Genomic DNA, 27,804 nt, shown 5'->3' on the forward strand with positions numbered 1-27,804 from the left:
AGCAATCATAGAAGATAGAATATTTGGAATAAAGAACATGAGGTAAAGAAGGAAGGTGAAATCTGTAGATCTAGAAAATGCTTCCTACTTTACATCTTTGTACTTTATTTTGTATTTCCATAATAATTTGCTGTTTTTGCTGATTAAACATTAATGCTTGCATAATCCGATGTTCCTATTTCTCCAGTAAATGATGACAGCTGAGATATGAAAGAGAGTTTGGTGTGTTGTGTCAATATGATTATTTAAAAAATCAGAATGAGGTTTATTGTCAGGTGCATTTTCACATATGATGAATTTGCCTAATATATATAATATAAATAATATTGCCTTGATATGTTGGTATATAAATATAGATAAAGGCAAGAGCATATGAGAAATAATACAGCATAAATTAATTAGTGCAATGGACACAGATCAAAGTTGAGCATTGTTGGAACGTGTTGGGTCAGGTGTTTGGGGGGCAGTGACAGTGGGGACCTGGTGAGAAGGCCCACTGCAGTCAGAAAGAAAGTGTTCTTGTGGTGCGAGGTTTTGGTCCTGATGGACTGCAGGAGGAGTGTCTGAAACAGTTTGTGTCCAGGTTGGGAGGAGTCCGCCACAATCTTTTCTGGTCCCTGGCGGTGGCAGCAGCGTGCCAGATGGTGATGGAGGAGGAGAGGATGGACTCAGTGATGGGGGTGTAGAAGTGCACCATCATTGTCTTTGGCAGGCTGAACTTCTTCAGCTGCCGCAGGAAGTACATCCTCTGCTGGGCCTTCTTGGTGAGGGAGGTGATGTTCAGCTCCCACCTGAGGTCCTGGGAGATGATGGTGCCCAGGAAGCGGAAGGAGTCACACAGGATGATGGGGGAGGGTGGGGCTGGGCTCTTTCTGAAGTCCGAGACCATCTCCACTGTCTTCAGAGCGTTGAGCTCCAGACTGTTCTGGTTGCACTCGGTCACCAGATGGTCGATCTCCCACCTGTACGCGGACTCATCCCCACCTGAGATGAGCCCAATGAGGGTGGTGTCATCTGCAAACTTCAGGAGCTTGACAGACTGGTGACTGGAGATGCAGCTGTTGGTGTACAGGGAGAAGAGAAGGGGGAAGAACGCAGCCTTGAGGGGAACCTTGAGGGGAACCGGAGCTGATTGTCCTGGAGTCAGAGACATGTTTTCCCAGCTTCACGTGCTGCTTCCTGTCCGTCAAGAAGTCTATGATCCACCTGCAGGTGGAGTCAGGCACGTTCAGCTGGGAGAGCTTGTCCTGCAGCAGGGTCGGTATGATGGTGTTGAAAGCAGACCTGAAGTCCACAAACAAGATCCTGGCGTAGGTTCCTGGGGAGTCCAGGTGCTGGAGGATGTAGTGAAGGGCCATGTTTACTGCATCATCTACAGACCTGTTGGCTCTGTAGGCGAACTGCAGGGGGTCCTGGAGAGGGTCTGTGATGGATTTAAGGTGGGACAACACAAGACGTTCAAAGACTGGTTCAACTCATAGGGGGGCTTTAGGTTTGTAATTGGTGATCTGTCTGAAGCCTCTCCAATCAGAAGCAGAGTCGTTTCTTTTAGAATTGGTGTTGTAGTCTCTCTGGGTACAGAGTATCAGTAAACTCATCCAGATTGTTGGTAGCAGTCCTGACAACATCCCAGTCAGTGCAGTCCAAACATGCCTGAAGGTCCTCCACAGCTTCACTGGTCCATTTCTTTGATGTCCTCACTGCAGGTTTACAGAGCTTTAGTTTCTGTCTGTATGCAGGAATCAGGTGGACCATGACATGGTCAGAGTGACCCAGTTCAGCGTGGGGGACGGCGTGATAGGCACTGCTAACTGTAGTGTAGCAGCGGTCCAAAGTGTTCTCCTCTCATTTTATAAAGTGTCTGTATTTGGGGAGTTCTTGGCTGAGATTTCCCCTGTTAAAATCACCAAGAATGATAACATCATTACACCAGCCACAGTTACTGTAGAAACAGACATCCACCTTTTGTTTTGCTGGAGAACTCTGTGTCTCCCAGAGGGAAAGACGTGTTTAACCAAAGAGAAGTCGTAGACAGTTAATGATCCCTCCTGTAAAGGCTGTGTAGGTGCACAGAGTCTAAATGCATTTAAGCATTTATCTGGATGTTTGGAGTGAAAGAAGAGACTCAGTGTTTCTCAGTCACTGCTTGAACATAGTGACATTTCAGTTCACCAAGCTGTATGTTTGTGTTGTTAGACAGAGTGAATGTGTCGGCCTGCAGTTTCTCCTGATCCATTTTCATGCTAAAATGGTGGTTAACAGTTCACCTTTATGTTAAAATGTTGTCTCAATAAGTGTGAAGGCAGCAGAGTGCAGATTCTGCAAATGAAGATAAAATATTCAGATGGTTCAACAGTTGGATTCATCAGACAGACAAGCCTCCACCTCCAAAGGGACATTAAACAGGTGGAGCAAAGAGTGCAGAAGACAGCACAGCGTCCCAGAACAAAGCTCCTGTACCTCAAGTCACTGAAGGATCTGGATCCAAACCTGATTCAGTGGCTGCAGTAAGTAGCTCACATCAGCACCAAAGAACCTCCTCTGTGTCATCAGGGAGCCGTTTATGAAATATAATAAGCATCGCTATTAAGACAGATTTTAAAAGTTTGATTAGATTTTTTAAATCCTGATTTCTCAGGAAGAGAAATAAGTAAAAGCAGAAGAAAACATCAGCAGGTGTGTCAGCACTGTGGCCAGTTATTGTGAGCGGCTCACATGCACATTTCCCAGTCAAATAATGTTGAGGAGTGTGACGGTTCTTTTTCCTGCTGATGTTCTCTATGTGTTCACTATTTCTGTGATGCATCATTTCCATATTCACGTCACTCCTTTTCCTTAGAAGAGCAGCTGTAGATCATCATCAGCCTGCTGCTTGTTATCACTTCCCATATTTGAGGTTTGGATGCAGAGGACAAACATCGGCCACTGGTGTAGGAACTTATTCAGGTGGGTCTCTCAGCTTTTAAAGGTAAATTTGATCAGATTACTTTTTTCTTCTATGTAGAGCGTATTAAACAGATAAATGAACATGCAAACTGCAACAAGCAGACAGCTTTAGACTGTAGGTGGACAGGATACTGAGGTTAAATCAGTTAGGTTTTATTTCCTTTGGGGTATTTTCACTCTCTTTCCTTAAAACACTTAAAGGTAAAAACATACAATAAAGAAAGTGTTTTAAATTAATTAAACTCAGCAAGCTCAAAAATGAGCACGAGTATAATCATCCCTGCTGTGCTGTGAAAAATGACCAGCACATTATAGTTGAATGTAAATCCATTTCAATTCATATATCATGTAGTGTACTGTAGAACTTTTAATCATCCGTAGTTCTTGTGCACATTAAATTACATTTACTCATTTGGCAGATGCTTTTATACAAAGGGACTTACATTTGAGGAACAACATACAAGCATCAAATACAGCATGAGATCTACAACTGACAATACATACTAGTAAGAGCTAATGGCACATATCACATCAATACTTCCGCATTATATGCCCCTCTTCTTGCAACGCCAACATCAGCGTTTGCTGTCCGCAGTACCCACCTCTGTGCCGTGGGAGGATTCCCCTTCTCCGGGCCGTACATCTGTCTTCCTCCGTTACCCGATCAGCCTCATTCTCCCTGCTGTCCTGCTTCTCTTTGATATCTGAGTTGCCTCGCTGCGATAGTTAAATTGCCTCCTATCTGAGTCGTCTCTCTGTGATATCTAAAATGTCTTAGTCTTTGGTCAACCTTAGTTTATAATTCCTGGGGTGAAACTCACCATGTGATGTAGTTGTAGCTAACACTAATAACAAATAGTGCCAGCGCGAACAGATTATCAGATAATTATTAAAATCACATCCTAATAATCTTTGACCATTCTTCCACTCGGTGTTGCCACATTTTGGCTTAGTCGGCAGGATATACTTCTTTAGGAGGGTTAAATAATATTTTTGGGAGGAGACGGTGTTCTATTCATATCTGTGTGTATATATAGGATATATATTTTTGTAAATGTATTTTTTTGTATTATATGGGTTTGGTTTTATTTTGAGAGGCAGGTCAGTGGGTTGGTGCTTCAGTGGGTGCACAGTAAGTCTCGAGTTCTCTGCTTGTGTTGGTCCACCCTTTTGCTGTAGAGCCTCTGTCAGTAAGCTGCAGCCATGAGTTTTGTTGGGGGGTAAATGTCGCAGCAGGAGCAGAGTAATGCACCTGGCCCCAGTACTGTGTCTGCCACGCTAACGCCATCTAGAGGCTCATCCGCTTTGAGTGCCCCTACTGCTAGCACCACTGTAATTGGGAGGCTGATTTATGTGTCCCAGGAGAGAAAGTCTCCCAAGGTGAGCACAGGCATTGATTTGGATGAGTGGATTGAGGAAGCACAATCATAAATGACGGTGCGGCGCCTGTCCATCTCTGATCAGGCCTCCTTCTTCTTAATAAAGTATATCTTCTTGTTTAATCGCCTACAAGGGAAGCTAGGGAAGAGGTAAAGCACCGCCCTAGGGTAGAGCAAGAATACCCAGCGCAGATAATTTTAGTGTTGCAAGAGTTGTATGGTTGCTCACAGCTGTATGTAGCTTTGCAAGAGGCTTTCTTTTCCCGCAAGCAGCAAAAAGGACAGACTCTTCAGGAGTTCTCCTTGGCTCTGATGTGCCTGATGGAGGCAATTAAACAACGTGCACCTGGTGGCATGGCAAATGCAGAGGTTTCGCTGCGGGATCAATTTGTAGAATATGTGTTAGCTGGGTCCCTTCATAGAGAGCTAAAGCGTTTTGTGCGCGGGCAGCCTACAGCTACCTTGCTTGAAGTTAGAGCTGAAGCAATGAGGTGGGAACGGAAGGGATCCCACAGGGGTGGGAAAGGCCGTAGCTATTCTGTCCTCTCAGTGTTAGGTTTTCAGTTTGGAGTTAGGAGCAGCCCCCGGGAGGTGGTGAGTTCCCCCCAGTCGCCCGAAATGAGTGAGATGAGGGAGTCACTGAGGAATCAGCAGGACCAGCTAGAGCAGCTTACTCTGGCTATTGCTAGGCTACAGGGGTTCGCAGCAGTGCAACCACTCCCGTATAGGGGTCCAGTGGTATGTTTGAGATGCCTGCAGGCTCGTCATATTATGAGGGATTGTAATGGCCCTATTATATGCAGGCGTTGTCATCAGCCTGGCCACTTTGCCAGAGTGTGTAATGGTGTACATGCTACTCCCCGTTCCCAGACAGATAGGCTGCCTCGGCTCCGCGGTCGGAAAAGTAGTGCCCACCGAATTGCAGGGCCACAGTTCAGGTGGGGCGTCCACTGGCTCAGAGGTTGTTTCTGATGTTTTCAGAAATGTGGCTAAACTAATGTCAAAGTGCCCACATTTAGATGTGAGCTTAGTTCAGTACACCTCAGTTTTTGTGAGGACATGTGTGTGCCAACTAAAACCTTCCGCACATACAACAGCCAAAAACCCTGGTTCACAGCGAAACTCAGGCAGCTTTGTCAGACCAAGGAGGAGGCCTTCAGAAGTGGGGACAGAGTCTTGTACAACCAGGCCAGGACACTGACTAAAGAGATCAAAGCTGCAAAGAGGTGCTCTGCTGAAAAGCTAAATAACAGCTTTGCAGCCAACGACCCAGGCCCATCGCTGTGACATCTCTAGTCATGAAGTCCTTTGAAAGACTGGTGTTGGCCCACCTGAAGGACATTACAGGCACCCTGCTGGACCCCCTGCAGTTTGCATACAGGGCTAACAGATCTGTGGATGATGCAGTCAACTTGGGTCTGCATTACATCCTGCAACACCTTGACTCTCCAAGAACATATGCAAGGATCCTGTCTGTGGACTTCAACTCGGCGTTCAACAGCATCATCCCGGACATACTCAGCACCAAACTCACCCAGCTCACTGTGCCAGCCTCCACCTGTCAGTGGATCATAGACTTCCTGACTGACAGGAGTCAGCAGGTGAGGCTGATCACATCCAGCACCCGGACTATCAGCACTGGCGCCCCCCAGGGGTGTGTGCTCTCCCCACTGCTCTTCTCCCTCTACACCAACGACTGCACCTCAGGAGACCCATCTGTCAACTCCTGAAGTTCGCTGACGACACAACGGTCATCGGCCTCATCCGGGACGGTGACGAGTTTGCCTACAGACGGGAGGTTGATCAGCTGGCTCTCTGGTGCGGTCAGAACAACCTGGAGCTTAACACGCTCAAAACTGTGGAGATGACCGTGGACTTCAGGAGGAGCCCCCCCACTCTGTCCCCCATCACCATACTCAACAGCCCTGTGTCTGCTATGGAATCCTTCAGGTTCCTGGGATCCACTATATCCCAGGACCTGAAGTGGGAGCCCAACACTGACACCATCATCAAGAAGGCCCAGCAGAGGATGTACTTCCTGCGTCAGCTCAGGAAGCTCATCCTGCCTAAGTAGCTGCTGATCCACTTCTACACAGCCATCATCCAGTCTGTTCTCTGCACCTCCATCACTGTCTGATTTGGATCCGACACCAAAAAGGACAGGAGCAGACTACAACGGACAGTCAGGACTGCAGAAAAAATAATCGGTGCCAACCTGCCCTCCATTCAGGACTTATACATTTCCAGAGTCAGGAAACGGGCAGGAAACATCACTGCAGATCCATCTCACCCCGGACACAACCTGTTCCAGCTCCTCCTCTCTGGTAGGTGCTACAGAGCACTGTACGCCAAAACCAACAGACACAGAAGCAGTTTCTTCCCACAAGCCATTACTCTGATGAACAGCTGATTTCTGTGTCAGGAACAATTCCTGTGCAATAACCCAGTAACTCTGTCTCTAATCAGCCACCTGTTTACTGTTTACCACTTATTATTTATTTATTCACCATTCTCTATTTCAGTGCTGTTCATACTATGTCATATTGTATATACTGTATACCAATACACCTACTGTACCTCAGGTCTTAGGTCTTATTTTTTCCAGCATCCTTTGCACTATGTTCCACTGTGTACATGTGTACATGTATGCATGTATGTGTATGTGTACCTGTATATTCAACATGTACATAATGAGAATAATAGTTTACTCTTGCATCCTTTGCACTCTGATCACTGCACTATTTGTCAATATGTCTATATTGTTTTGTTCATAGTGTGTATATTAGTGTTGTCCATACTGTAGTTTGGGTCTGATTTTATTTTATTATTTTATTATTGTGTTATGGTATTTTTTTAAGAGTAAGCACATCATGAGCAATGTACAATCCTGAGTCAAATTTCTTGTGTGTACACATACCTGGCAATAAAGCTGATTCTGATTCTGATTAAGCGGAGTTCAGGTGCCTTGTTTGGTGGACACTGTTTCTATAGTGTCTACTGTCACCGAGAGCTTTTTCCACCAGCATTTTGAGTGGTGGGGGCCAAGACCGTGTCTATGCATGTCACTGGCTGAAGTTGATTACCTGGGTAATTTGGAGTTGGAGTTTGAGCTTTGTGGTAAGTTAATGCCTCAGTGTGGGATCCTGGTGGTGAGAGAACCCCCTGGGGATGTATCTGAACAAGCTCCTGGTGTGTCAGGGATTATGCAACATGGCCTGGCATTGTTCGAGTCCCCTCCAGTAGCTGAAGCCCCACAGTCATTGTTACAGGCATTGCAGAAGTGTCACCAAGTTGATGCACAAACCCATACCAGTGTCACAGGTAAGTTTAAGCTTCGAGGTAAGCAGGCTTATCGGATTCCAGGTGATGTGATGAAGGAAGTTGCCGCTACATGCGCCGAGCGCCTGGCCTCTGGTTTGCGTGTGCGGTTGCTTGTGTCTCTGGGTTTGGTTTGGGTGATGGGTGGCACGATTTAAATTCCCATTGTTAATGTGAGGACTCTAGAGGTGTTACTCTGTCCCCGCACCATTATTGTCAGATTGGATGTGGTTAATGTTAGCCTTCCTGCGGGGGTCACTGAGGTGCCCACTGGTGAGAATATTTCTCAAGGGGCTTTGTTGATGTAACAAGGAAAGGTAAGACAGGTCTAGCTAAGAGTAATTTAGCTGACTCCATAAGTGTTTTCTGACCTTCCAGCTCTAGGTATTTCTCACATGTACTTGTCCTTGTCAGGGAGACAACAATAGACTGATAAGGTAGAGACAGTAGCTCATGCGTCAGGTTAGCAGATATCAGTGTTCTCTGGGAATCTTACAAGGTTGAGTCTCACAAGAATGTTTACAAGAACTCATTGGCTCCACAGATTAGAGAACAACTCAATGGTACTGATAGATTCCAACATGACGAAGCATTGGAGTCTAAACATTAGATTGATTAGTTGTTCTAGGTTAAGGCCAGTTAAAGATTACCTAATAGGGAAACCTACAGGCACTAGGGGGAAGACAGAAACCTAAAAGGGACCAAAAGATGTTCTCCTACAGATTTGGTGTTGGCATTTGACGTGTTCACATGCTGTATGCTGGCACTGCATCTCCTCGGCTGGGCTCAATAAACCATGCTGTTAAGTCTTCATCAGTCTCTGAAACTTCTTCACACCTGAACCTGGCTCACAATTTCTTCAACACCCACGAGTGTAGCCATGGTGAGCCCTCAGTTTGCTTCTCCTACTGTGTCAGATCAGCTAGCAGCCGTGGATTTGCTAGCAGTGCCAGTTGAAGACCAGGGTCAGGTGAAGTCGCTGCTCAGAAAATATACCTCCGTCCAATGATGGTGATTTCGGTTGCACTGATTTGATAGCTCACAAGATCCCTTGTAAGTATGAGGTTGTGAAGGAGCACATTAATCAGTTGCTACGGGCCTAGGTGATTCGAGAGAACACCAGCCCTCATGCTTCCCCCATCTTGCTGGTTCGGAAGAAGGATGGTAGCTTGCGCATCAAGCAAGACACATAAGGATGCCTTCCCTTTGCCACGGATTGAGGAGTCGTTGGACTCATCAACTGGTGTCCGCTGGTTTTCTACCTTACATCTGGCCAGTGGGTACAACCAAGTCCCCATTGCAGAGAAAGATTGTGCTAAAACTGCCTTTTTGGGTGGAACCGGATGCCCTTTGGCCTTTGTAACGCCCCCAGCACCTTGAGGTCATTTCTTGGGTTTGTCAACTGCTATCGGCGGTTTGTGGAAGGCTTCGCCAAGATGGCGGAACCTTTGCACAAGTTGGTGGCAGAGAATGAAGTTACCATGTCCAGAGACAGTGTAGAGCAGCATGTTGGAGAGAGGTGGAGAGAGGAGTGCAACCGCAGTTTTGAGGCCTTGAAGACTAAGACTATACTGACTTCTCGCTGCCTTTGTGTTGGAGGTCAACGCAAGTTTCAGGGTTCTAGGGGCCGTACTGTCCCAGAAGTAAGATGGCAAGCTCCATCCCATCGCTTACGCCAGCAGAGGGCTGAGGCTCGCTGAGTGCAACATGTCCAACTATAGCTCCATGAAATTGGAGTTTTTGGCGTTCAAGTGGGCCATGACTCGAAAGTTCCGTACCTGCTGGGCTGTGACTGTGAGGTTTATATGGACAAAAACCCCCTTAGCCATTTATCAACTGCCAAGCCGGGAGCCATGGAGCAGCGGTGGGCAGCCCAATTTGCAGCTTTTGACTTCAAGGTCAAGTACCAATATAGTAAGAGCAACGGAAATGCAGATGCACTCTCTCGTCAGTATCCATCCGGGGGTGAAGATTTGGAAGTTATGTTGCCTGGGACCTCTCTTCCAAAACCTCTGCGACAAGAACTCCAGGCTAGAAAGGTTCAGGCCACCCAAGCAGCTGTCATGGTGTTGCCACAGTATTTCCCTGCTGACATGAGTGATCTTCAACAGGCTGATCCAGTGATCCGAGCAGTGGTGACATTCTGGAAACATAACCAGTGTCCCATCCAAGAGGAGCAGAAGCTATAAAGTCAGCTGGCTCAGATGCTGCTCCAGCAATGGGACCGCCTGGTTGAAAAAGATGGAGTGCAAAGTGCTTCACCCTGATGGTGCTGAAGCACTGTACCGAGTACTTTTCCCAGCTATCTTGAAGGAGGAGGTGCTAACCCAGATGCACCAGGAGCATGTCCATCAAGGGGTGGAGAGAACCTTACAGCTGTTACAATAGTGGTGTTACTGGCCAAAGATGTCTGCTGAGGTGGTGCATTTGTGCCAAGCCTGTGAGAGGTGCCAATAAGTCAAAGACACTCAGCCGGCTGCCCGGAGCTACATGGAGCATTTGTTGGCTTCACAGCCTTATGAAATCTTGGCCATCAATTACACCATGCTGGAGCCCGCTAGAAATGGCTTGGAAAATGTGCTGGTGATGGCCGATGTGTTCAGCAAACACACGCTTGCTGTGCCCACTAGAGACCGACGTGCTGACACAGTGGCGAAAGCACTGGTGAATGAATGGTTTCCTCTATCTATTTTTGCCTCTATTCTGATCAAGGCCGCAATTTTGAGAGTTCCCTCATCCAGTAGCTTTTCAGCCTGTATGCCATCAAGAAGTCCCACACCACTCCTTACCATCCGGCAGGAAACGGCCAGTGCGAGCGCTTCAGCCGAACCCTTCATAACCTCTTGCTGGTGACCCGGAAGAGAGATTGGAATGACTGCTTGCCACAAGTGCTCCATTGCTACAACACCATGCCGCACCAGACTACGGGGGAGTCTCCTGATGTTTGTCCGAGAGCCCTGGCTTCCAGTCGATTTCCAGAACATGCCGGTGGTAGTGTGCACGAGTGGATCCAGGAACATTAGTCTCGGTTGCTGACAGCTTTTGAAGGGGCTAAAAAGCGGTTGAGGGCAGTGGCGGAGCGCTGAAAGAAAAAACATGACCAGCATGTGCGAAGTGTAACACTGGAGGAGGGTCAACATCCACTCTACACGATCGCACCTGCTGACAACCCATCTAGGGTGCGACAGGTCCATCGCAACTCCAGCCCACTCTTCCTCCGCTGCTTCCATTATTCGAGCAGGCCCCTGTGGAGCCACGCCCTTCAAGGGTCTTCAACCATGACAGCACCGACCAGTTACCTGTTGCGTCACCAGCTACCCTACCCAGTCAGGCAGACACCAGCGGAACAGCAGCGTGACAGACCGTCCATTCCAGTGCTGGCCAACATTCCAGTGTTCATCATCTGCCTCGGTCGGTGGGGGGAGCAGTTACGGAGGCTTCTAGCACTGAGAGTGTTGTGTCTCAGGTGGTTACATGTTTTCGAGCATGGTGCTAAGGTTAGGGGTCGGTATGTGTTTGTTGCTCTTTCACTTGGCTCCTCATCCTGGCAGTTTGTTGCATATATGCCTGGTCTCTTCGGCGTCCCCATGTGTGTGTGTGTGTGTGGATTCCCCATCTCTGGGTCGTACGTCCGTCTTCCTCCGCTACTCAGCATGGAATCACCCTCATTCTCCCCACTGTCCTGCCTCTCTTTGATATCTGAGTTGCAACTTTGCAATAGTTGAATTTCATCCTATCTGAATTATCTCTGTGATATCTGAAATGTGTTACTCTTTGGTCAACCGCCTCCCCAGGTGGCGTAGCTGCAGTTAACAGTAATAATAAATAGTGCCAGTGTTTTGTTTCTCTACTCTTCAGAAGAGTTATAAAATCCAAGGTTGAGGAACATACTCAATTGAAAGAACTGACCAGATCATTTGTGTCAGAGATGTCATGAAGCACATTGCCAAGAGAATTCAATAGAGTACAGAATTTAGAGGATCTCTGTTCATTGACGATGCAGGTATACTTTGAGCAAGACTGACCAATGATAATTTAACACCAACAACTAACAACCAGGTCCCAGAACCAGTTTGGTCATGGTGATGAGTTTGACCAGACACTTGTTGAAAGTACTGGGACATCTACACATTTATCTACAGGAACTTTTATGACATCCCATTCTAAATCCATAGCCAATAATATGAATATAACAGCTTCCACTCTTCTGAGAAGCCTTTCTACAAAGTTTTGGAAGTGTGTCTGTGGGAATTTGTGTCGATTCATCCAGAAGAACTTTTGTGTGAGGGCAGACACTGATGTTGGACGAGATGGACTCCTTTCAGTTCATCCTAAAGTTGTTCGATAGGGTTTGATCAAGGTTCTGTGTGGGCCAGTAAAGTTCATCCACACAGAAGTCATCCAACCATGCCTTGCTTTGTGCACTCGGGAACTTCACGTCATTCTGGAACAGAAAAGGCCCTTCCTCAAACTGTTCCCACCAGCTGAAAGCATAGATTTTTTCTTTAGGCTTTAAAATTTCTGTTCAGTGGAACTCAGGGGCGTAGGCCAACCCCAGAAACACAGTCCCACAGCATTATCCCTCCTCCACCAAACAGTCAGGCAGTTAACGTTCGCCAAACCCAGACTCATCCATCAGAGTGCCACATAGAGAAGCGTGATTCATCATTCCACAGAACACATTTCCACTGCTCCAGAGTCATGTGGCGCAGGGCATTACACCCCTCTATCTGCTACTTGGCATTGTGCTTGGTGATGTAAGGTTTGCATGCAGCTGCTCGGCCATAAAAACTCATATCATGAAGCTCCCGGCACACAGTTTTTGTGCTGATGCTAATGCCAGAGGAGGTTTGGAACTCTGCAGTCATTGAATCAGCAGAGCGTTGGCAACTTTAACTATGTGCCCCGCTCAGTGACTTTACGTTGTCTGCCACTTCAGGGCTGAGTTGTTGTTTTTCTGAAACGCTTCCACTTTGCAATAATACTACTTACAGTCGCGCATGGAATATCTAGGAGGGAAGACATTTCGTGAACTGACTTGCTGCAACGGTGGAATCCAATTGCAGTACTAAGCTCGAATTCAGTGAGCTCTTTTTCTGCTTGGCCTATACCTGTGCCAATGGGAGTGAATTAAACACTTGCATTCAATGATTAACAGGTGAGTCCTAATAATTTTGTCCATATAGTGTATTTGGGTGCATTTAAAGTGCTTCCTATAGACAACTACTAGACCACCACCACCACTACACTCCCTGGCCGGCTACAACATAATTGCAGTCTGGAGGGCACAATTCAGTAAGCTCACTGTGATCAGAATGTAACAAGGGTTCTGTTAAAAACAAAATCTAAATCAGTAAAGAGATTAAATCATTTGGCTATCGCCATTTTGGGGGTAATGATGATGCAGTGGATAAGAAAACATGCCTTTGGTGTGAGAGATCCAGGTTTGATTCCCACTGTGACATGTTCACCAATGTGTCCCTGAGCAAAACACTCAACTCCTAGTTGCTTGAGAGGCGTCCAGAAAATCTCTGACATACATTCACTGGCCACTTTATCAGGTACACGTTGCTAGTACCAGGTTGGACCCCCTTTTGCCTTCAGAACTGCCTTGATTCTTCGTTGCATACTTTTAATTAGGTGAAGGAAACCACAATCAGATTTGTTTAACTACATTTTTCACTTGCAAAACTGGTGAAATTTGACTGTAACAAGCTGTTAAGTATGAAGTTATAAATAAATAAGAAAGTTATACTGCGGCTTGGACTTTTAAGAATAGAGTCCTGATATTTAGAACATGCTTATAAAGGCTTTTTTTTCTGTCTACCCAACGTTAATCCACTGAGAGGTATTTATAGTGATGTTTCTCAGGAAATGATGAAAGCTGAGATGCAGAACTGTGTTGTTTGTTATTGTTGATTAAAAGTCTCAGGAGGACAGTGATATAACCAAATACAAGTTACAGTCCGTTAATGATTCAGTTAAATAAGCAGTTAAAATATGATTGTGATGATTATTGATATGATTGTGGGTAAACTATAGGTACACTGTGTTTGTGTGAACTTCACCTCACAGCTTTAGTGATGTCACTGAACAATGTTAGGTAGATATTAAAAACCTGCTCACTTTAATAACCTGATCTCTCAAACAGGTTTCACTCTGAAGAATGGAAGGTCTCTACTTTAACAGCACCTCACAGAACCAAAGCTATAACTACAGCTACAGCATCTGCAACTATCAGAGTTACATCAACATCACTGTGACCGACTATAGTTACAACTTCACCTCTTCCTACTATGATTACAGCGAGTTCGAGGAGTATTGCAAAAAACTTTTCATCGTGTATGTGGTGACATGCATAATCATCGCTATCGGCCTTCCTCTGATCCTGGTGGCCATCTATGCTCTTTATTCTATGGTATGTACATTCTGACTGAGAGTTATTTATTTCCTGTCTGTGTTGTGTGTCTGTCCTACAGTCTGTCTGTCTGTACAGGATCTGGATCTAGTTTTGGGGCTAGGTCCCCTGGGGGCTTAGAGGAATAATTGACTCCATAATTAAAATATACATGAAGCTGATTGGACCCTAAACAGATGCAGTTTCCATGTGTGGCTCCATCCAGCCTTCTCTTAAACTGTTGAAGTTAATGGCACCATTTAGTTACAGCTCAAGACAAACATCAAACAGTCAGAGCAGTTTTAGCAGCAGTATTTTTTATTTTTTTTTATCAAAATACAACAACTGCAATAACACACTCTCTTCCACAAAAAGAGCATGTTAATGCAACCACTCACTGCTTACCCGGAGCCACAGTCTTGACACTCCTGGATAGGCTCCCGAGGCTGCTGAGCTCACTTCCACCCACCATTCATCGAGTAATTGTCCATGTGGGGACAAACGATGCAGCTCGTGAGCAGTCAGAGCTGACCAAAAAGGATTTTAATGACCTTATAAACTTTTTAAGCACATGTGGAAAGTCCGTCTTTATGTCTGGTCCTATTCCCACACTGGCCCGTGGAGCAGGGTGCTTCTCCAGAATCCTTAGCCTCCATACCTGGTTAAACTCCACCTGCAGAGCATGCAATATCAGTTTTATAGAAAATTTTAAACTGTTCTGGGGGCGTTCCTCCCTTTTAAATACAGATGGAGTCCACCCAAACAGGCTGCGTAGCCAAACACTAGCGGCACTGGCAGCACGCTGTACAGTCCGCTCCACGTGAATGACTATTTACATCACACACACCCTCACTGGAATCTTCTTCACGTCTCACACTGCCAGCTCAGAGTACAGTTACTCCGCCTACCGCCCCCTGCTGGCCTCATCTGCCATTACACCACTCCAGTTCACCTATACAAACTGTGCACAGCGCATCCTGCCCACAAAATGCTGGCTCTTCTATTATACCTGTCATCATCACAAAAAGGAGGTACGTCAAACATTACCAAGTGTGGGACCCACAGTAATTGTTAATGGACTCTGTTAGGCATGTTGATGGACACATAACAGTGGGCACCCCCCCATTCTAATGTAGTATTTTAATTGTTTTGATTGGTTGCTTTAGTAATCTAATGTATATGCTATTGTACAATAACAACTGTAATATTTTAGTAGGTCAGTTTATGGGCATAATGTGTAAGGCTCACACAGGCACTTTGGGCAGCGTGTGGGGTCCTTCTGGTTAGACAGGAGGGCACACACGTCAGTCAGTAGACGTAAACAGCCTGCTGTACGTAGAGACAACGTTCTGCTGATGTGCTTGTGTTTCTGTATTTACAGAATACGAAAGTACAGGAGTTATTGTAAACTTATGCACGCCTGGAAGTCCCTTTTGTGTCCAAGTGTGCAAAACATGGTACAAACTTTTATAACCTCAGATCCCTGTACACACACGAATCACCATATGCTCCTCCAGTGACTCTAAGTATTAATGTCAGATCTCTTTTAAATAAGACCTTTCTTGTTAATGATTTGATCTTAGATAATAATATTGATTTTATGTTTTTAACCGAGACATGGTTTAACACAGATGCCCCAGCCACACTTATTGAGGCCTCATCACCAAACTACCACTTCGCATACTCCACTAGGAAAGACAAGACGGGTGGGGGTACAGCAACCATCCTGTCAACCTCATTTGTGAATACACATCCTTTGAATATCACGCACTTAATCTTAACAACCCTCCAATATTGTGTATGGTAGTTTATAGGCCTCCCAAACGATGTCCATCTTTTATTTCAGATTTTTCAGTCTTCAATCATCCACACAAATTTTAGCAGAGTAATTATTTTAGGTGATTTTAACTTACACAATGATAACACTTCCGACTTTTATGCTGAGGGATTTTTAATCTTGTTTAACTGTATGAATTTTATCCAGCACGTTACAGAACCTACGCGCAACAGAGGCCACATTTTGGACCTAGTAATAACCTATGGCTTGTCGGCTCACGTTTCCTCTGTTGTGGATGTAGGTGTGTCTGATCACTCCTGTGTATTTTTTTTTTTTAACCATAAATGACTTTATAAAACAAGATATTCAAGATCGAACTGTGAGGAAACGCTATCTTACTTCTGAAGTGACAACTAATTTTATTAATTTATTATATGATATTCCTGCCGATATACTACCTTCCTCCTGTGATTTTATTGTAGATAGTTTTAACAGTAAACTTAGGTCAACCCTTGACTTAGTGGCACCTCTGAAACTGAAAAAGATAAAGACTATATCTACACCTCCCTGGAGAAATGAGAAACCAAACAATTAAGAAGAAAAATGCAGAATAGCAAAGGAAAGAACAAAATAACAGTAAATTACCACATTTTTCATGAACAGTTGAAAGCATATAATAAGGCAGTTAGAGACGCAAGACACGCACACTTCTCCAAAGTCATTGCAGACAACCAGAACAACCCTAAAGTCCTCTTCTCAACAATTGATCGCTTAATTAACCCTGTTTTAACAAAACCTAACCCCTATCCTAAAGTCTCTGCATTGGCTTCCAGTTGATTTTAGAATTGATTTTAAAATCCTTTTACTACTTTATAAGTCATTTAATGGTATTGGTCCAGAATACTTAGCAGATTTGCTTTTACCTTATGAACCTACTAGAACCCTCAGGTCCTCTGGTAGTGGTTTTCTAATTATTCCTAAAGCCTCAACTAAGTGCTGTATAAATAAAGATTGATTGATTGATTGATTGATGTGTTCATTGTTTTGTTTTATTGTTTTTTCCCCCCTGATTTTATGAATTGTTCTTTTTTTTAATCTCATTCTTGATGACACTTTGTCAACATTGTCTTTGATCCATTCATGCAGAGAGAGAGGTTTATGATAACTGTTGTTTATTTAAATGTAAGCCTGTATTTAATGCATGTCATTATGTTTCTCTGCAAACTAAGTGAAAACATAATGAAACTCTGTTAACATGTCTCCTCTTATTATTTGAGCGATCCTCCCTGAAATGCATATACAATGAGGAGAGAGGCTTACCTTTCAAACACAAACATGAGCCTCAGCTGCAGGAAAGCTGGTCCTTAGTCTTGTTCCTGCAGTGATTGGCCAGTGTGTCATATCTGAGATTTCTGTTTTAATTTAATTTAAAGTAATTGAGATATCGACATGCTTTATACAACTTTTAATAGGCTTGATTCAATGATGATTCACTGAAAAAAATAAAATAAAATTCAAAATGGCGTGAAAAAAACTCCAGGCGGACCTTAATAGTCCTTGGGGCTTTTTTGTAGAGAACATTGAAATGCACCTGTGTGAGAAATTTTAAGTCAATCAGACTTATGGCACAAGGGGCGTGGCCTTTCAAAGTTTGCAAGCCTTAATTAGGCCACCATGTGGCCGATTGGGTTCATATTTCTATGGAAGCTGATGCACACCATTTCCAGTTATTCCCACAAGTTTCACATTTCTAGCTCATTCCAGCTAACGGGAATTTGAGCTGGCGCGGCAGACAACAAATAATAATAATAATAATAACTAAAACACACAAAAACAATAGGGTTCGTACCGCGTAGGTTATGCTAAGTTGATTACAGATTTAAAGCAGGTTTAAACAGGGCCCTGTTTCAGAAAGCAGGAACTGTCAGTATGTTAAGTCCGGGAAACTCTGGGTTTTTGGTTTCAGAGACTGAGTTCAGATAAACTCTAGGTCAGTAAACCAGACAACTTTAAGATTTTGTCATGGTCCACATTGGCACCCGTACAGCACCACTGGATTAAAATGGGGGCTCTGCTCGTTATTTACCCACGTAGTATCAGAGCTCAATAAATGATTTTTTTTTATCCCCACGCAGGCGCTTCCATCAGGTTCAACATACTTGAGTTGATTGAGGCGTCTGTAGCCACCTGTCGGAAGCTCCGTCTTAAACCGAACTCTTATCCAGTTTTATCCACTCTTTTTCGTTACATTTTGTACATTTTATCCTTTTTAACTTAAGTTTTACGTGGGTTAAGGATTTTAGTCATCCGACATGGATTTTAAGCTAGATGACCGTAAAAACGCGATCAACGCTACTGATCGCAACAAAGCTCCGGTGACTGTGCTAGCCGAGATAACTCTGCCCCTTGAGGACTGCACACTCCTTAAGAAAGCGAACAAGAAGATTGCTGACCTTATGGAAGACATCCGACGACTTTCAGAGGAACTCAAAGAGAAAGATTCCCTGCTGACTGGCTTTATGGATGTGGCTTCAGTACAAGCCAAACAGATTGTTTCTCTTAGCGCAACCGCTAACATCCAGGACACCGTGTTATGGGACCCCTCTAGTCTTCCCAGGCTTTCCTCCTGCTCGACTCCGAAGCATCAGTCAACCTGGGCTGAAGTGGTGGTCCGTGGCTGCAAGGGAGGCTTGGATGGTGCTGCCTCTCCTCCGCACATCGGCCTCTCCAACCGCTATGCAGCCCTGTCTAACGACACTCCGGTCCATCCAGTGGATGCACCTGCAGCTTCGAGTCTCCCTGATACGGATCTCTTTCGCCGCACAGTGCCTGCCGACACTATTGCATCTCCTCCACCGGCTACATCTCCTGCACTGGGCCGCTGGGCTGCCACCGGGCCTGATCGGCGGCCGTCATCCCGGTCAAAAACCTCCGCTTCCCGACGTAGGATCCTGAAGGAGGCTGTGCTCAGACGCTCTGGAGTCCGTCTCAACCCTGTACCGTCGGGTAGCCCTTCTCTCAGGTCTGTTACTGCTACTCCAACACAACACTCAACAGCTCACACACTCCATCCTCAGTCCGCACGCAGTGTTGAAGCAGATTCTGCTCAGTCCTGCTCTGGAACCCCACAACCGGCATCTCCTCGTCCTCTTTTCTCCCCAACCACACTAATAATTGGTGACTCCATAACCAGAAACATCCGTTTCTTTAACGCTACCACTCGCTGCTTCCCCGGTGCCAACACAGCTGACATTAAAAAAAAAACACCAGGACCTGATGCCGTCGCTCCCGTCCTCCATCACAAGAGTGATAGTCCATGTGGGAACAAATGACACAGCTCTGCAGCAGTCTGAGCTGACAAAATCAGATTTTAACTGTCTTTTTAACTTTTTAAAGCAGTGTGGAAAGTCCATTTTTATCTCTGGTCCCATTCCCACAGTCGGTCGCGGTGCTGGCCGCTTCAGTAGACTCCTTGGCCTCCAAGACTGGCTCCAGTCTGCCTGCAGGGCTCACCGTGTGTTTTTATGTGGATAATTTTAATATTTTCTGGCAAAGAATGTCTCTTTTTAAGACAGACGGACTTCACCCAAACAAACGGGGCTCAGAAATGTTAGCTGCGCACATACAGCATGTGGTGCGGTCCACACATGACTTACGTGAATGACTAATCATTCATGCAGCACACCTGGACACACCACCGCTCACTGAACAGATCTCTGCCTCACTGCCACAAACAACTGTCTCCACCTGCTGGCATGTAAAGCCGTCTGCTCCCAGCGCTGTTCCACAGACTTCTATTCCTGTCATCATCACGCATAGACCAGTAAACCGAAATGTGCACATCCCACACAGAAATATTAGTAATCTCTTAAGGATTAGGACAACTGCACCAACTCCAGCACCCAGAACAAACTCATTTAAAATGGCTCTCTTCAATGTGAGATCACTTTCAAGTAAGACTTTTATCTTAAATGATTTTATCTTGTCTGCAAATCTAGATTTTATGTTTTTAACTGAATCCTGGTTGCAAATGAATGACTATAGCCAGCTAGCTGAACTGTGTCCGCCTCAATATGATTGTTTTAGTCAACCGAGGGTCAGTGGTCGTGGTGGTGGGCTAGTGAGCGTGTATAGGGAAAATTTAAAATGTCATCAAGTACGCTGTGATGAATTTAGCTCCTTTGAAGTTCTCACTCTTAAAGTTGGAGGGCTGCATCATATTTGTTATAATTTATCGCCCCCCAAAACCGCCTGGAGGATTTTTATCAGAACTTCCTGAATTTTTATCTAATCTGGTTTTAAATTATGACAGAATTGTTCTTTGTGGCGATTTTAATATTCATGTTGATGACCCCACCAATCTTAATGCAACTGACTTTTTAAATATGGCCTCTTCTTTTAACTTCAAACAACATGTCAAAGGGCAAACACATAACCGTGGTCATACACTGGACTTGGTTTTTACCCTGGGTGTCAGCATTTCCTCTCTGGAATTAGTGGACATGACCATATCTGACCACAGATGTATTGTTTTTAGCTGCGATTCGCCTGTTACTTTCGCCGCCTCACCAAGCTCCGTGTGTTCTCGCGTCTTTAATGAACAAAGTGTTTCAAAGTTTTGCGCATTCTTTCAGAGCCAAAGCCAACACCTGTCTGATTCCAACACCAACAATCTGGTCGATCACTTCAATCATATCTGCTTGTCGTCACTAAATATTACTGCTCCTCTAAAGGTTAGGCCTACGTCTAAAGCTAGTAAGCAACCCTGGATAAGTGACAGCATTCGCAGCCTCAAAAGGGAATGCAGGAAAGCAGAGCGCAGATGGAAAAAATCCAGTCTCCAAGTCCATTACCTCAGTCTGAAGGATTTATTAATTAACTACAATAACATGGTTAAGGATGCGAGAACACACAATTTTTCTGAACTCATTACTACATATAAACACAATCCCAGGTTTCTGTTTAAGACTGTGGATCAGCTGGTAAACCCAACCCCTCCTTGTGCCTCAGCCGGAAGTAATGATGACTGTGAATTGTTTTTATCTTATTTTACCAATAAGGTGGTGTCAATCAGAGCCTCTATTACCCCCGCGGCCTCTTACTCAGAGGTTCCTCACCAGCCACAAGAGAGTTTTAACTAGTTTTATCCCATCGACTTGTCTGAGCTTTTAAAAACAGTATCACAAATGAGAGTGTCCTCCAGCCCACTAGATGTAATACCTACAAGATTTTTACTGAAAGTAATAGATTCTGTTGGGCCCCATTTGATCTCTGTTTTCAACAGCTCCCTATCTACTGGTTGTGTCCCTGATTATTTTAAAACGGCTTGCGTGAACCCACTTTTAAAGAAACCTGGTTTAGATCCCTCCCTCCCACATAATTTTAGACCAATTTCAAAACTGCCTTTTATTGCAAAGATTCTAGAAAGAATTGTGTCCAAACAGCTGCTCACTGTACTGGAAAATAATAATTTTAAAAGTTTCAGTCTGGTTTCAGGAAGTACCACAGCACTGAGACTGCCCTGCTTAAAGTCACCAATGACCTTTTAATGTCTGCTGATGAAGGCATGTGCTCAGTCCTGGTACTCCTGGACCTTAGCGCTGCTTTTGACACCATTGATCACAACATCATGTTAGACAGACTGAGGCACTGGGTGGGGATCTCTGGTACTGCCCTAGAATGGTTTTCATCCTACCTGTCAAATAGGAAGTTTTGCGTGTCTGTAAACAACTATGTCTCTTCATTCTGTCCAGTTAAATATGGTGTGCCTCAGGGGTCGGTCTTAGGACCCATTTTGTTTTCCTTGTATCTGCTTCCCCTTGGACATATTATCCATAAACATGGCATTTCTTTTCATATCTATGCTGATGACACACAAATATACTTGCCCGTCAGATCCACAGACCCTGGAATGCTGAGTTCACTTAACAACTGCCTTTGTGAAGTTAAAAAATGGATGTCAAATAATTTCCTCCAGCTGAACTCAGACAAAACAGAAATCCTGGTCATCGGGTCCCAGCAGATGGCAAATCAAATACTGCCATCTGCTGGTTCCCTAGTAAATCACACTAAGCCTGTGGCAAAGAACCTTGGTGTTTGGTTTGATAGTAATTTAAATTTCGAGCAGCACACCACAAAGCTTGTTCAATCATGTTTTTATCAACTTAGAAATATAGCTAAAATTCGATCTATGTTAACTTTTAAGGACAACGAGACCATTTTACACGCCTTCATCTCATCACGCCTGGATTATTGCAACAGCCTTTTCACCTGTTTAACCCAAAAATCTATTGATCGACTCCAGACTGTCCAGAACTCAGCTGCCAGGCTTTTAACCAGAACAAAGAAATATGACCACATTACTCCTATTTTAGCTTCATTACACTGGCTCCCAGTATGTTTTAGAATTGACTTTAAAATTCTATTGATCACTTTTAAAGCTCTTCATGGCCTCTCGCCTTGTTATATTTCTGACCTTTTAGTCCCATACACACCAGCACGTACCGTGAGATCCTCGGGCAGAGGTCTGTTGTCTGTTCCAGAGTCTCGACTGAAAACTAAAGGGGACAGAGCGTTTGCTGTCAGGGCCCCGAGGCTCTGGAACAGCCTGCCCGAGGAAATCAGGTAGGCTGAGTCAGTGAACTCTTTTAACTCTTCTCGGCTGTGGCTCAGGAGGTAGAGCGGGTTGGCTGTTAATCAGAAGGTCGGCGGTTCAATTCCTGGCTGCCCCTGGTTGCGTGTCGAAGTGTCCTTGGGCATGATACTGAACCCCGATTTTCCCCTGGCGGCTATTCCGCCAGTGTATGAGTGTGACTGCTAGTTTCTGTTTGAGCACTTAGGCTCAGTGTATGAATGTGTATGACTGGTGAATGCAGATGTAGTGTAAAAGCGCTTTGAGTGGTCGAAAAGACTGGAAAGGCGCTATACAAGTACGGAGCATTTACATTTTAAGTCCCTTCTTAAAACATACTTTTATAGGAGAGCTTTTCCTGATCTTATTTGACTTCATTTTATCCCTTTTATTTTATTGTATTTTACTAATTTTATATTTATCTTAAACATGTATTTTAGTCTTTTCAATGTTTTCATGCTTTTATCTTGTATTGTTTTTGTATTATTGTCTCTTGGGTATTATTGTCTTTACACTTGTTAAAGCACTTTGTAACTTGTTTTTGAAAAGTGCTCTAAAAATGAAGATTATTATTATTGAACTTATTCTGATCAACTGTTCAGGAAACTAAAACTCAGACTTTCCCAGCTCACTCCCACCTTCTGTTAACATGTCTCCTCTTCTTATTTGTGCGATCGTCAATATAATACGTTTACAATGAGGAGAGATTCTCACCTTGCAAACACAAACATGAGCCTCAAACTGCGACTCCAGTCTGGATAAATCCAGCTCATGTGTTTGAGCCAGAACACTTCACATCTGTGGCTGAAAAACTGCTGCAGAAGCTGCAGGAAATCTGGCCCTTAGTCTTGTTACTGCAGTGATTGGCCAGTGTGTCATATCTGAGATTTCTGTTGGATGAAAAAGTCAGAAATGGCTCTGACTGCAGCTGCTGGGCAGAGCAAGATGACAGATTTGGGAGGAGGTGGACTTCGCAACATGTTTCCAACTGCTTGTTGACTTTTACCAATGTTTTCCTGCAGGTGAGAAGTGATCATGTTGCTCCCATCTACCTCATCAACCTTCTCATTACCGACCTGCTTCAACTCTGCTTCATGATCGTTGAGGTGGCACAACCTGAGGATTGGAAGATATCTGAGATCTTTTTCTATTTTTATCTCGTTGTTCTGGTTGCCAGTGTGAACTTCATGGTCTGCATCTCCCTGGAAAGGTATCTATCTGTCTATCCAGTATGTGTGGAGCTGCTTCTGTGTCTGAACATTATATTAGTTTATAACTCTGAAGCTCCTCAAAGACATTGTGTCCATCTTGTATTACAGGTATTTGGTCATCGCCCACCCACTGTGGTACCACTTTGGACGAACCATCAAGAGCTCTGTGGTGGTCTGTGTCCTGGTCTGGGTCATTTCTCTTGTCTTTGTCGTCCTTTTCTATTTCGTTGATTATCTGGTCGCCATCATAATGTTCGTCATCCTCCAGCTCCTTCCCTTCCCGCCGTTAATATTCTCCCTGGTTGGGACCCTCAAAGCCCTGTCTGCTACCATCTCGGTCCCCTCTGATCAAAAACGAAGAATTGTGGGAATTTTGGTTCTGGTGCTGCTTATTTACACCCTGCTGTTCCTGCCCAACATAATTTTTTACCTAGAAGATCTGAAAGAAAAGTATGATGAGAACCTCGACATCCTGTCTTTTATCTTCGTGAAGTTCAGTCCTCTTGCAGACTCAGTCCTGTATGTCTTCATGAGGAAAGGGTTCATAGACAAGCTTTTGGCCTCTGTGTGTTGCTGCAGAATGGACAGCAATGATATCAGCAGGTCATCAGTATGAATGATGACAACATTTCACACACAGTCAGCTTCATGTAGTCAGAGAAAGAGGGAGAGAGAGAAAGGGGAGGAAACAGGAGGAGAAATGGAGGCCAATAGAAAGGATAGAGACGAGACAGATCCTGTCATCTACTGAGACCATTTCCAATAAGACACCTAACTGTAGAGAACAGGAAGCACTGTTTGGACTCTGCTGTGGGAGAAGTGGCTGCTGGGAAATGTTTTGGTCAACTTGCTCTGGTTCACTGTGATGGCTTCAACACATGGAAATAAAATGTGTTTTATTAGTTTGGAGCTGGAAGTTGATGTCTGTCATTATTCTCCTTTAATCCCAGAAGCAAAGCAGATATTATTTTAGATGAACTGAGCTCATTCTAGCCGCCTCGCTGTCTTCTTCCTAAATCTTTATTTGGACTGTTGTTTGGATGTTTAACACAGGGAGAGCATCTCAACACGTCTTTAGCACTTTTTACTTTTCTCATATTTAAATTTAGCTGTTTACTAATGCATGTTCCAGTGCATGCATCCAAAACTGTGTTAATCTCTTTTGTTATTATTTATTAATTATAAGAAAAAACTCCACATTGTTTGTTTCTCTTTATTTAATCTAAGTGTAATTTCTGGTGTTTTAGTGGTAGGCATGCTGCTGTTTAGGGTGTGATTCAGAGCAGCTGTTTTGCAGCAGCTGTTGTGTTTTTGGCAATATGGATAAAATCTCAAACCACAGTTTATGTTTATATGAAATTGTACATTTTCTGGAAATCCAATAAATCCAATAAAAATCAGTTTGTAGACCAAACTGTGAATGTTTGTCTTTGACCAACTCAGTGAATTAAAAGCTGAATGTGTACAAAGTGAAATAAACCCTTAATTCAGGATTGAGTAATTTCAGCTCCATTCAGAGCTCTCAGATGGAATTTCCTTCTCCTCAGACAGAAATACCCGTTTGGTTGGTCCGCTGATCCCTTCCAAACTAACATCTTATATTTCATGCTGGATCTCAGACTGTTCAGGCATCACTGGGAGAGGATTTCATCAACTCTGCACACTTTACTGAAAAGCTTTTGGCTAACCTGATGGATAAAAACCCATTCACACAGACATACAGTACTAACTGAAAGTCTGTTCATATGAAGACAAAACTGATTGATGTGTAGGTTAACAGGCTAAGGAATGTCTTCTCTTATAAACCAGCTTCAGTAAGAGCTTTCACGCTTTATTAATGAGGTCAACACCTGCACACGTCATGACTGCAGAGGTCTACAGTAATTTAGCTTAATACTCAGATATACTTTGAATTATGTCATGGATAAAACCACCAACAACTTTCATTAGGCCTATGGGAAGGAATACATGGTACATCTTAAAAATGAAACATTTAGGGCCCGATTTACTAACACCCCGAATAAATAGTACTATATTGCGTGTGCATTTTAGTACCTGTTATGGGTGATCAACTAAGAATTATTGCGAAGATCACAACAGGAGCAAACACAATGAAGGTGGCAGTATTTAAATGAGGGTTTTGCGTGTTTTAATGGTTTCCGCCATGAAGAGTCATGAGGGAAAGCAGCCACAATGTAAAAACCTTGGTTTGTTTCATTCATTGCCTCCCGAGTATTTGAAAATCATATGTACCTGCCCATCCTGCCTAAGATTGCACTAAGTACCTGGGATAGCACACCTGAAAAACTGATTTAGGAAACTCTAGCAGAAACAGATATAGTATGCTGGAATGACCCAAACGTGAGGAAAGGCTGTGAACTATGGGTGAGTCAGTGGGAATAAGACTTGAGATCCCCTAAAAACATGATTTGTGACATTTTGGGGGTTCACTTAAATATTGACAGGATGCTTTTTTCATTCATTTCTGTATCATCATGGATAATGCGTAAAATTTAGAACATACCCTAATCACTGACCTCTTCCCATCTTACTCACCAATTCATCAATATGCAATATTTACTATAATACCTAAAAGCTCAATTTCATGAACTTGTTCAAGTGCAACATCATTAACATACAACTTTAACCTAGGCTCTTTTCTTAAGCAATGATTTGTCCCAAATACAATAATACAATCTTTGTTTTAGAGACATGAAGAACTAGTTCGTTATTCGTTACCCATTCAACTACAGACTGCAATTCCCTATTTAATACACTTGCGAGTTCTTGTGGGTTCTGCCATGTATACTGTTGTATCATCAGCATAAATGCTCACTTTTGCCCTATACGTGATTAATGGTAATTTATTGGTAAACAGCATATAACAATGGACCTAAACAGCTTCCTTGAGGAACTCCACAGCTAATAGGTTTGTCATCAGAAAACCTTCCATTAAAGAAAACTCTTTGTTTCCTGTTGGTCAAAAAGCTCTCCAGCCAAAGAATTACAGTCAGATTAAATCGGTAACATTTAAGTTTTTTTTTGTTGTTTTTACAGTTTTTCTCAATTGCTAAAACACAATTTCTGAAACCTTGCTCCATTTTCTGAAAACATTAAACACAAAGCTCAAAACCAAACGCTGCTCTCAAATCATAAACAAAGCGATCAAAAGGATATACTGTACACTATCAAGCAGTCAGTAAATTATACACCAAAAAATAAAAAACATTGTCATTGTCTTTTGATGAATGAAAATATGTTCTTTTATAGTAGATCAGAAATTATACTCTGCTTAGGTCTTTGCAATTTTTTTTGGTTCTTCCTCCTCCTTGTACCCCTATTTTTACTGTACTGTACCCTGCATCTCACAAACTTCTTGTTCTTTGTTGATATGAACCTGCAACCAGTCAAAATCTATTGAGCAGTCAGTACTGTAAACCAATGGAAAGCACAATGTTCAGAGCCAGACGAATTCTCCGTCCCACCTTCAACAAGCTGTTTGCTCTCTGAACTGGCTTCTATTGGTTGTGTCACATGATTTGAAACAAGTGAAATCAATTTTGAGTGGTTGTATTTAATCAATGACATGTGTTGTCTATTTGTATTTGATTGTTGCCACTTGTGTTTACCAGTATGGATGACATGTGCATTAGAGTGCAGAATGTGTTTAGAGTTCTGCTGAAAGGTCTAAGTCAGAACTGCTAATTGTTGTTTTACCATGTGAAATGGTTTAAGGTATCGACAACAGACTGCACAATTAGCTAAATGATTTCGAACTTTGTTCAGCCAATGGGTTTTAGTGTTTTAGCAATTGAGAAAAACTGTAATAACAACCTATGATCAATTATAACAAAAGCTGCACTTAAATTCAATAATACAGCACCTACAAATGTGTTACTGCCAATTTCTTTGAGCCAATCATCTGGCATTTGAGTGAGAGCAGTTTCAGTGGAGCGCCCCTCTCTATAAGCATGCTGGTAGTCGCCCATCCAAATTATCGATACCTAATGGTTTGTCTTTCCTTAGCTTACAGTAACCTCAGTAAATTTGAACTTATAATTTTTAACTTTCATAATGTGGTGTGTTATTAGGTCATTTGATTGCTTATTGTTTGTTTGATCCATTTCATTCCTACGTTTGTTTAC

At 43.6% G+C, this 27,804-nt stretch overlaps 1 protein-coding gene across 1 annotated transcript; it reads left to right on the top strand.

Annotated features, from left to right (window-relative positions):
* The first annotated feature begins 2,817 nt into the window (after positions 1–2,817).
* Positions 2,818–24,281, top strand: LOC119913423 (ovarian cancer G-protein coupled receptor 1-like). Its single transcript, XM_038732850.1, has 4 exons — positions 2,818–2,946; positions 13,795–14,061; positions 23,471–23,658; positions 23,768–24,281. The coding sequence occupies exons 2-4, from the start codon at positions 13,810–13,812 to the stop codon at positions 24,273–24,275; spliced, it is 948 nt and encodes a 315-aa protein (XP_038588778.1). The 5' UTR covers positions 2,818–2,946; positions 13,795–13,809; the 3' UTR covers positions 24,276–24,281.
* The last annotated feature ends 3,523 nt before the right edge of the window (positions 24,282–27,804 follow it).

Source organism: Micropterus salmoides, unplaced genomic scaffold (assembly GCF_014851395.1).
Source record: "Micropterus salmoides isolate LMB-PRFRI ecotype aquatic unplaced genomic scaffold, ASM1485139v1 Ms_hic_scaffold_2, whole genome shotgun sequence".
Classification (NCBI taxonomy): domain Eukaryota; kingdom Metazoa; phylum Chordata; class Actinopteri; order Centrarchiformes; family Centrarchidae; genus Micropterus; species Micropterus salmoides.